The 12,057-nt window shown below is 36.0% G+C and overlaps 1 protein-coding gene across 1 annotated transcript in view; it reads right to left on the bottom strand.

Moving 5' to 3' along the window:
* HtrA2 (HTRA2-related serine protease) overlaps positions 1 to 3,610 on the bottom strand; it is an 81,459-nt gene extending 77,849 nt beyond the window's left edge. Inside the window, exon 1 of the mRNA XM_090414953.1 lies at positions 3,012 to 3,610. Coding sequence (XP_090271079.1) covers positions 3,012 to 3,532 — 521 coding nt within the window. The 5' untranslated portion in view covers positions 3,533 to 3,610. The remainder of the gene's footprint in view (positions 1 to 3,011) is intronic.
* Positions 3,611 to 12,057: the final 8,447 nt, after the last annotated feature.

Here is a 12,057-nt window from a genome sequence, read left to right as displayed (position 1 = left end):
CTTGAAAATACTGGTCCAATAAGAATGAGAATTATCACCTTGCCTTCCCTATCACACCCACATATGGACAAACACAGAGGTCCAAGACCTCATCAGTGCATCCACCCAAAGTGATGCCTCCGCAAACCATCACACTATCTCCGCCATAACAGGGAGGTCCTTAGACTCATCAAGAAAGGCCCTAAACATCATGTCCACACAACTATACAACATTCTCACAGTATCTATCATACCTTGCCTTGAACTCGCTCGCCGTCATAGCACCCACAACAGACTCTGGCAGCTTATTCCACTCATTTACCACTCTAAAAGTAAAGAACCCAGCTCTAACACCCCTGTTAACCACACTCTTTCCCAGCTTCCATAGGTGTCTCCTTCTAGTAGTAGGAGACACCTATTACACTTAGTAGTAGTAATGTGTCTGGAAATTCACTTGTTATATTGTTTTGTTGTTATTGTTTGTAGTGATGGTTTCTTATTTTATGAAGTTTTGTTTTTCCAGAGTGATGAGTTGATTAGGTGTCTGTTTTGTAGCGATTAGTAATTGGAGTTTATTAATTTATAAGATGGATGTGCTGTTACTGGTTGGTATTTTTCTTTTGAGGGGCCACGGACCAGAAGTATTTGGTAGTGTGTTTGTATCTGCATTCCTAGTATTGCCCTTTATTTTTTATATCAATCCCACACATGAGAAGTCTCAAGATGTATAGCACAAAAATTTTGTGTGTGCAAGTATTCAAAGAGAAGAAAGGAAGAGGATGAGAAACTGGTTTGGTGAGTCTGGAGTTGAATGGTAATGCATATTGATTGGTAGCTATCTATGTTGGTCCATAAGTAGAGGGAGATGAGGAATAGTGGTGGCCAATTCAGTGGAGCAACATCCATGGAAATACCTATATCTGCAGGAAATATATAATGCAGAGCCAGAACATCAGTAAGAAAGTGACCAGAGGAAGTCAGTGAGAGAAGAGTTATCTATTAAGTGAATTGTTCTCTTCTGGATACAAATTAGCATTCTGAGGACTTTTTATCATTTTATGTATTTATTTTTTTTTTTATAAGAGGAAACCACCTCATGTGAGAGCAATATTCTAAAGCTAGACAGATTTGGGATTTAGAGTGTTAGGAGTTGAGCACAAAAGAAATAATGTTTAGAGCAAAAAGAATACCAAGCTTCTTTTTTTTTTTTTTTTTTTTGGTATGTCTTTTTGGCTTTTGTGTGTGTGTTTATTCCAGGATAGGCTAGATACAAAAATCAGCTCAAGAAGAGAAAATTAATCTTGGTTGGCGAGTAGAGGAGTGTTATTAAAAGTGAGAGAGAGTGAAATACAGTCTTTTGTGTGTGTGTTTATTCCAGGATAGGCTAGATACAAAAACCAGCTCAAGAAGAGAAAATTAATCTTGGTTGACGAGCAGAGGAGAGAGAGAGGGAAATACAGTCTTTCTTCTGTGAAATAAGGCATGATTGCTTTGACGATATTAAAATGTACTCAATGATCTTTACTTCATTTGAAAATGGCTAAATTGTGCTGGCATTGGCCACTGAAAATCTTCAAACTTGAATCATCTGAGTGTCACAATGTTTTGTGAATGACAAAGGAACGAAGGAATGGAGTGTACCATCATCATCAGCAGTGCTTTGGACAGGATTGCGTATAAGTGAGAGATCATTAGTGATGTATACAGGAGAAAGAATATAGGTGAAAATCATAGTGCCTTGGTATTCTGGCACTGATGGAAAAAGTAGGTGAGAAGAAACCACCACCAAGGAATGCAATGCCATGTGTGACAGGATTGATTGATTTCTGTGATGACATTAAAACATGAGATTCTTTTTGAATTATGTTTTCATTTATGTTAACTAATTTTTTTTATTGTTATTTCATCTGTTTGTGATTATGTGTGTTTTTTCTTTTTTTTTTTTTTGCATTTATTTCATGCTTTTGAACCTTTTTTAGTAAGTTGTCCATGATAGTAGTATTAGATGAAATATAACTAGAAAATTTCGAAGAATCATTCTTAGTTTCTAGCAAAGAAATACCAACTAATACCTTCAATAGGAATGCTTGCTCATACATTACCACAAAGCAGAGATGAGGTCCAATTCCTTGGTAATTAAGGAATACAACTAATCACATCTTAATGAATGATGGCATTAAATGTGACAAGATGAGTGTAATAGGAGAATTTATAGAATGTAAAAAAAATCATTTTTAGTTACTGAGATATAGTATAATAATTTTTCCCCCTTTTATTTCTACATTTTTATTAATAGAATTTATATACATAATGTTAAAAATGGCAAGTACAGTGACTGAGTGACTTCATATTTATTTACTTTAAGAAAAATTGATAAAAATCACTTCAGTATTAGAAGTTAGTGAATCATACATTATGGTTAAAGAAGGAAAAAGTAAGACAAGAATAATGTTATAATATGGACAATTTTGTTGTGTTATTAGTGTTATGTTTGGTAATGGTTGATTTTTTTTTTTTTAATTTAATGTTCTTTTACTGTCTAAATAGATAGCAATCACTAATCTAGTTACTCCATTGTTATTACTTGATTATGTGACAAGTATTAGCTAGATCATATGATTAACAGAGTGATGTCAGTCATGTGATAATGACTTGCTGATTTCAGAAATACTGGACAGCAGTAGTACTGATAAAGTTGTACCAAAATATTAAATGTATATCAAAACTGTAAAATGACCACAAAAAATTAGCATATATATATTCACTTTTTCTTACTAAAAATTTATCAAGGAAGATTTTACAAAACCTTTAATAAAACTTCTTCAGAAATCAAAAGATATGCTTAATGACACGCAAATTCAAGGATCCCCCCCCCCTTTGGTGTGTCCCTTGCCTGGGAACCTGCCAGGTGTTAAAGTTTACTGGCATTCATTCTGGTGTAACAAGTATTAGGTTTTGTAAAACTGTCCAGAAAATATTACTCTAATGCACATGTTTACATAGAATCACTACAATTATTGCATCAGCTTCACCTGGCTTTTATTTCTATGTATACAACAGCTGGAGAAGTTTTTTCAACAACATCTGCGATGAAGTTATGAATTTTACTTGCTGAAGGTGGAGAAGAAGCACTTCCCCTACCCGGATCATACACTTGGGCAGCATTGAGGTGAGGAAATAGGAAATCAGCCAGATGTGTTAATCCTGATAAAATAAAATTATCTTTATCTCCAACTGCAAGGATACCAGAAGTTCCGAAACCTACTGCTAATGCTATTAATGACCCTAGTCTCACTGTTCTTCCATGTTTTTGAGATTTATACCAATTGTCATTACTTTTATAGGCTCTACAGTTCACAATCCAATAGACACTGTTAAGCACTTTTAAATTATTTACTAAAAATTTCGCAGATTTCCATGTTGCATAAGGACCATGTTGTGTCAAAAGTTTTTGATTTACTGCATGAAACCTACACAAACGGACAGTTGCACCACACACTTCAAAATGTTTACACAGCACAGTCGTATAGTTAACTCGAAACAATTTAAACATATTTTAAACTTTTATTACTGTACTGAACAAAACAGAATAACCAACATCTCAAAGCAAGCACTGACAAAACACGACAAACATCGCTTCACCATTTCAGCGCCACTTCACGTCACACTTATGAAGCAATTTTACCTATGTCGATAAAAAAGCTCGGCAAAAATACAATAATGGCTGCATTAAAAAAAAAAAAAAGGAAACGAAGAATTTATATCACCTGTTGACATTCTTGAACAAGTTAGTTTTCTAATAATTTCTAAATTTTTCCTAATACTTTGTATTAATTTAGTTATTTATTTTATTTTATTTATAATATTATATATCTAAACCAGAAATTTGTGTAGCTCAATGGAAGTGCTGTCTACGGAACTAGAACGCCCGAAGAATTCCTAAGTTCAGTCACTCTTTCTAAACTTTTTTTTTTTTTTCAATCAGTTCCCGAGTTACCCGATCTCTGGCACAAGCATGCGGTTTTTTTCCCATGGAAACGCAAGACAATCCACCGTAGAATTCGCACCATTTCAGACAGTAAACATATTAGTGTTAGGATTAAGGACCATGAGATGGTGACACTTGTCAGCCTCCTCTCTGCACCGGATACCGAGTATAACTAGTGAGAGTCTTGAAGCAACTATCTCTGATTGGCTACCGGTGGAGATTGAACTTCTCCTCAGTCTCCAAAAGTTAGATAAATGGCCAATAACGCTAAAACGACCTCGCTTACTTCCATTAGGGGACGTAAGCGAGGCCATAAAAGGCAGATTTATGTATTTATTTTATTTTATATACATTATGCTGAAATAGGTGTTGAGACATTCTCTATTTTACAATGAATACACTGATATGTATTAAGTTTAAGGGAGATGGTAAATCCTGCATTATTCTACAGCCAGGTACAAAACTATGATCGAAATCCATCGTAATCCTAGAGTTTCATGCCAAAAAAAACTATCGGCGAGCCCAAGTGTAAGTAATCACTTGGGTAGTACAACACCAGGGCAACTCGGAGCAAAGGTGGAGCAAGTTCCGTCACTGTCCTTAATATTCTCTCATAATGTAAAACGCAGTTCCTAGGAGACGTATTACTGTTTTACATTATGAGAAGAGGTCACTACCCAGACCGGTTTCAACCCTTTTTGAGGTCTCATCAATGAGTAGGTAGACCTGGAACATCAAGGTTTTAAGTGAACCGAACTTACATATACCTCTACTAACGAATTGCTAAACTGGTGTACTTATATATTGTTATTACTACTATAAGAAGCCAAAAGGCTATTTTACCGGCGACATAAATTAAGTTTAAGGGAGATGGTAAATCCCGCATTATTCTACAGCCAGGTACGACACTCGGATCGGTGGAGCTTGCCCCGCCTTTGCTCCGAGTTGCCCTGGTGTTGTACTACCCAAGTGATTACTTACACTTGGGCTCGCAGATAGTTTTTTCGGCATGAAACTCTAGGATTACGATGGATTTCGATCCGAGTTTCGTACCGGCTGTAGAATAATGCGGGATTTACCATCTCCCTTAAACTTAATTTATGTCGCCGGTAAAATAGTCTTTTGGCTTCTTATACTGATATCTATATTCCTGTCATCGCATTTCGTCTGTACTGCTATCCTACTCCCTATTTACGAAAGCGTTAGCTGATTTTTTTTTTTTTTACTTTTGAAGTCGGCCATATCTCTCTCACTAATAGATGGAGAGAACTTACCAACTTCAAAATGCGTATGATCTAATGTCATATCACAGTCCCTTCCGTTGGTGACATTAACAAAAGGCTACATAAGTCAACATCACCAATGGGCAATATTATCAAACTGGGAATGTTGGATTCAGTAGCGCATTCAGGATTTAATCCTGGCGGGGGAGAATTGAGTAGACGATTTGAGAATACACACTACACATCACATACGACCTATGACTGAGCATCTGCAGTGATCGCTAATTCATAAGTAGTATAGAAATAGAAGACACGACACAACATAAATAAAAAAAAAAGAATTTTAATTAGGAAAAGATTTTGGAAACTTTCCTAGTGTTTTTTCCTTTTTCTTTGGGGGGACGGGCCCCTGGCCCCTTCTGGGTGCGCCACTGGTTGGATTAATCTTAGAAAGAAAGAAAAAACCAGGGGATAAACCGAGAAACTAATCCTAAGGAAATAAACGACCAACAATGCACTAAAATGTCAACAGTTGGATGTGCAGACGATCAGCCACGTGAAATAAATTTTAATTAGGTAAAGATTTTTGGAAAATTTTCTAGTGATTTTTCATTTTTATTTGGGGGGGGGGGGATACTTCAAAGAATCTAAATAGACGCAGATTTTTTTTTTTTTTGCAACCACTATATTACGTGCGATTTTGTACACTTTGTTTGAAATGGTACTGTTTGAACATAAATGAGAATAGCTCTCAACGATTTTATTGCAATCAGACTATGAGTAACTCACTCCAGATATGTATATTTGAGGCTCATTAACAACAGAGATAATTTCAGAGTATGTGAATCCAACTTGTAGACTTTCCTTTATTTTTGAAATAAACATTTAATAGAAAAAAAGTTTATTTATGCAAAGATTATTTATTTATTTGAAAATTTCAATAACGAACACACTGTAAAGATTAAGAGCACTTAAAAAATATTGTAAATTTGTGTCGTTCGTCTTAATGAAGTGTTAAACTCGGTTGTAATAATTTGAATATTCTCTTTTTTTTAATGTGCTGAATGTGCAAAAAAAATCTTAATTTTTTTGCATGTTTTATTTTTATGGTAAAAAGAAAAAATGCTCTCCCCAAGGTTACTATAATAATGATCTGCTGACGCTTTTTATTCCCCTACAGGGAGTGGACGAGGCCAATATTTTTGGAGATTGAAAAAGGGAATTTCCATCTCCACCGGCAGTGGCAGTCAATAAAAAATAACTGTCCCAAGAACATCACTAATTATATACTACCCAGTGGAGAGATGGCAGACAAGTGCAGCTTTCTCGTGGTTTTCTTAGCATGATATAATTATTGTCTGAAATAGCGCGTAATTTGGTCGATTCTCTTGAGTTTAAGGGACAAAAAAAAAAAAAATAATAAAAAATAACACGAGTTTCCTGGAGAAAAATCCGCATGCCCGTGTCAGATTAATTCGGGAACTGGTGAAAGAAAGAGTAGAAAAAGTTCCTTTAGTCGTTGGCCAGATTCGAAAACTGAGAACGGCTTTCTTCGTGTGGATTAGAGCTATGGATGCACATGTCCCTTTTATAGGGCTGAATAGATCTGACTGTTTATGTATCACACTAGAGGAAATGAAGGCCTAAAAATTGTTGTTTGTGTTAAAGTTGAATTATGATTACAGAAGCTTTGTCTAACACTTTTTGGCCCGATTCGCGAGTTAATCGATCTCTAGTATGGGAAAGGTGGGATTTATAACTACCAGAATCACGGAGTTTACTCTCGCAACTGAAAAAAAATATCGCCCGCAGATCTCACACTATTTCAGACAAAAATATATAACGAAAGTTAGTGATAAAACTGCCTTGCCTATTCCTATGAGGAATTAAAGATTTTTGTGGATTTTTTACATGTAGTATTAATGTTAGGATTATGTGATGGTATAGTTCTCTTATGTACTTTCCTCCCTATATTATTATTATTATTATTATTATTATTATTATTATTACCACGGGCTACTCCAGGAGTCCTTAGACTCATCGAGGGAGGCCCTAAACATCATGTTCACACAGCTGTTCAACATTCTCACAGTATCTATCATACCTTGCCTTGAACTCGCTCACTGTCATAGCACCCACAACAGACTCTGGCAGCTTATTCCACTCATTTACCACTCTAAAAGTAAAGAACTCAGCTCTAACACCTTGCTAACCACGCTCTTGCCCAGCTTCCATGGGTGTCCCCTAGTTCTCCCACCACCAGTCCTGATCTCAAAAATATCATCTGAATTAATCCTATAGAATCCTTTTAGCAATTTGAATGTCTCAATCATATCTCCCCATATGTTTATTAAAATCATTGATGGCCTTGGATCAGTTATGTGTGATTGGTTAAGGGTTGGGTTGGCTTTCCCTAATCCTCAAAAGTTAGTTAAGGCCAAGTGGCTTCTCCTAAAATGCCTTCATGGATTCATTTTATTTTATTGTTAAATTATGAAGTGGCAGTGACTACCATCTGTATAGTTTAACTGGTTGTTGCATGTGTACCAATGGGTTTACAAAAGTAGAGAATTATGAATGCCAGTTCTGATGAACAGTAATCATGCAGATATGTATAGAAAATGAACTAAGCAGAAATAGAACGAAAACTGAAAGCAGAAAGAGATTGAGTGTAAAAGGCACCTGAGTGCTCTTTTTTTTATTGAATCACGATTTAAAAAATCAACCTTAAGAACACAACCTCAAATGTAAGAACAGAAATTAATAGTCAGAGGATTTTGTAATTTGTAGTATAGGATTAATGGTTGCTCAGAACTAAGTAGGGTGATATCAAATGTTCTGTACACCATATCTCTTGATAAACCAAACGTTTATTTAACAAAGTACATTTACAGGCCTTTCACATAATCACGATTCTACTAAATCAGTACCGTCCAACATTTTGGAAGTTTGCATTCCTGTCAGGAAATCTTGTTTGTTGATAGGTTTGATAAGTCTGGTCACTTCAGCAGAAATCTCGTCAGTGGTAGCAAAGCTTTTTCTACGAACAGGGAAATGAGTCAGTATCGTTCAGTACTCAATATGCAAAGTCTAAAGGGCTCTTGTCAGAAATGTACGGGGGGGGGGGAGAAGCACTTATTATTAGTACTTTTCCATAAGATCTGACATTTCAAGTTAAACATGGGACTTCTCATGAATTATTTAAAATAGAGCTCATCGGAGAACGTATCATCTTTTACTGCGAATTTTCAGACAAATTTTCTCACAAAACCTTTTTCTGTTTGCTGTCACAATCAATCCACGTTGCAGGAACTGTGTCCGTCTTTCTTATTTCATTCTTTTTTTGTAAGAAAGCCATATCATCAGTAAAATAACCGGGGATTTTCGTTTAAATTCCGTGCTTCTAAAACAGGTTTATTAAAGTAAACAATGTAACTCGGCAAGCTTATGTCGTTGATCTTACATCATCAGGAATACAAGACTTTCATAAAAAGATTAGAAAAACATTACATTACACACAGCAGATGTTATCAGAATGTTGAAGTACATGGAACAATGCGACAAAAAAGAAAGAATAAACTAAATTAAAATGCTATATTAACTAATATGCAAGCGTTAGGACAATGCTACGCTCGCTAATTAGTTAATATACCAGTCTTCATCCACCAACGTGTTGACGATAACCACCGATCTGTTATCTGTAGCTGCAGATGGTTAGTTATTCTGGAATCACCACACATTTTTATCTTTTCTTTTTTCAATTTGAATCTTATGAAAGGCTTTTAGCTTATTCTCTGCTGGCGAAGTGTTACATAATATGCAAACCATGCTCTACACCCAAGAAACGTTTCTTGCAAGTCACTTCAGCATCCCATAAGTAGGTGATGGTCTCACACTAGGCTGTGAAACTCATCTCATACCCAAAGACATTCCCTAAACATTAATGCACAGCGGGATTCGGCACCATGGCCTATTGGTTCGAAAGCAAATACACTGACCACTCACCAACTCGGTGGCAGATACAGAGCAATTGAATGCAAGCTGCCCTTGAATACCAAAATGCACACACAAACACACACGCGCGCACCCTTAGTTTCATCTATAATTTCATGTATAATGTAAGGGGTTACTACCCAGGCCGAATTTGACCTTTATTTAATTCTCACCTGAGCGAGCTAGACTTATGGATCTAGTGAGAGCTAACTCAATGGCTGTCATATTTTCATACACAGAAAAATAGTATGTCACCATTTTATTATAATACTGTGGATGCCAGATCACTTCTTGAGTTATCTCTCAGTAGTATATGCACAAGACTAGCTCACACTGATCTAGATTTACAATCAAGGTCGAAACTGGTCGATTATAACGCTTAAATGCATGACATTATGCATTTTTTCATTTCAAATATTATTATTATTATTTATTTATTTTATTATTAAATGACGCCTCCAAGGAATCCAAAGACTCATCGAGGGAAGGCATTCACAAATCTCCATCTCCACTACTAATCCACCAACTACATCTCCACGTACGTAAACTGCCCACCACCACGATTAGTATTTTCACAGACAATCACAAACATCCATGCCCAAGGCGGAACTCGAACCCGCAGCCTTTTGGCTGGAGAGAGGATACGCTAACCAGTCGGCCAACCAGATCTGCAATTAAGGTTTTTAAATTTTATTAAATTTTATATTATTCTTCTCTGAGAAAGGTTGAGACCTATAGAATGTATACTGTAGAAGGCTAATAATTATATATCCAGACTCTTTTTAAGCCACTTCAGGCTTCCAATAAATAAACGGAAAAGTCGTCTCAAAACAGTTATGAAATTCATTTATAGCACAAAGATATTCACACACATTCATGGGCACAATGGAATTCGATACTTCAGATTGTTGGTTGGAAATCAAGTATGCCGTTCACTCACTCCAATATACCGTCTAATGTCCCAAGAGTCTACTATGCGTTCTAGAACACTTAGGCAGCATGATGTGAGGTTAACTGCTGTCTAATATTAACCTAGTTATGAAGATGTTTTACGTGCAAATTTCTGAACGCTTAGGTAAAATAATGATGAAAACAATTTTTTCAGTTATCTTTTTCTTTCCTGATGGAAAGATACAAATTACTGAATCTTTCTTCTTTATGGAGAATTTTGAAGAGAAAGTCTTAAACTCTGCCCCACAAAACCTACCACATATCTTCGAAAGATTACTGAATACAAAATATGACTTTCGAATATGACACTGTAGTGTAACACAATTTTATTTTATATAAAAGCTTGTCACAGATAATCGCATACAGAGTATTAGGGGAAACCCGAAAAGCAATAGAAAGTAAAGTTTGTAATATAGGAAAGAAAGATCACATAAGACACACTGAAATATGGAAACAATCTGGATTCAAAGATATATGCACACGTTATAACATAACAATAACAAAACAAAAAGTGGACAGGATATTATAGCATGTATGAAAATACAATAGATGACTTCAAGAAAAACAGATGGCATTCCAGACACATAAAAAGTCACACACACAGGAAGGAAATGCAGGATGGAGAAAGTCGGTATCATTACAACCTGTAGTCGTGCAGAAACCAAGACTGAGAACATCATGAAAAAATGGCATACATTTGAAAAGATTTAAAAACTCCACATTTATTATATGGAGATGGAGGGGAAACAACTGAGTAGAGCATATTCATCATCTCTTGTCTCGAGCATCTGTGTTGCCAGAACTAAAGCCTGTAGCACAGTCAGCTTGAAGGGCTTGGAACTACAGCAGAAAAAAAAAAACCTATGAGGGCAGTTTATCGCTAGCACAACCATTTTGGTCCAGCTAACTCTTCACTTGAGATATAGAATCAGTCAATTCAATTAACCAACATGTGCTTGTTATAATAGTTTGAAATTTTTCTTGAAGTTCAACAGGCTGTGATAAAGGATGTTAGGTGATTGTACCTAACATTCACTGAGCGTACGTGTGGAAGTGTATATATATAAAATATAAAGCCACTTTATTTAGTGTTCTAAATAAATAATATAAAATAAATCTAATTTATTATTATTTTTAATAAGATTCGTCTGGAGATTGAGGGTAAAACTAAAAAATTGGTAGCATGTCCATACGTGCCAGAGCTGTTCAACTGGAATATCCAAAATCAGCTATTGGCGATGTGATCAGCAAATGGGGACGTTCTGGCATTAGCGGTGTAGAAAAACACCAAGGACGACCACCCAAAATGACTGACAGGGACAGAAGAGTGTTAAAGTAGGTGGCACGCAAAAACCGGGTAAAATGGGCACAGACCATCCGTGATGAGTTTCAGAGCCCCAGAAATACCACGGTGAGCACTAAACTGTACGAAAAGCACTTCATTTACTGGGTTTTCCACGGAAGAGCAGCGGCACACAAGCCGAAACTCCCAACAACGAACAAGGCGGCTCGTCTGCCCTAGTGCAAAGAGTGTGTGAACTAGACAACTGACAAGTGGAAAACGGTACTCTGGATCAATGAATCAAATTTCACCTGTTTCGAGTCTCATAGCAGGATATGGGTGAGGAAGCAGCGTGGTGAACGCCTGTTACGAGAGTATGTGTTGTATACAAACACACACCCAATATTAGGGTTCGCCTGTTGGTATCAATTGTTAATTGCTAAATATTCGGAAAGTGTAGTTCCTTCCCAAACTAAAGACACATCTTCAACTTAGGCATTTTGAAAATGAACAGGTCAATGATTAAATGAGTTCTGTATTAAAATTGCTTATTTTCAGAAGTCATTAACTAGCTGAATAATAATTTTGAAAATAATTTACGTTTTTATACATGGTCATATACAGTTCTTGGAAAGAAGAAC

The sequence above is a fragment of the Typopeltis vanoorti genome, chromosome 26, assembly GCF_054136105.1.
Source record: "Typopeltis vanoorti isolate ZY-2024b chromosome 26, IOZ_Tvanoo_1.0, whole genome shotgun sequence".
Classification (NCBI taxonomy): domain Eukaryota; kingdom Metazoa; phylum Arthropoda; class Arachnida; order Uropygi; family Thelyphonidae; genus Typopeltis; species Typopeltis vanoorti.
Note: the sequence above shows the minus strand (reverse complement) of the source record. Positions and strands in the feature narration are given on the sequence as shown.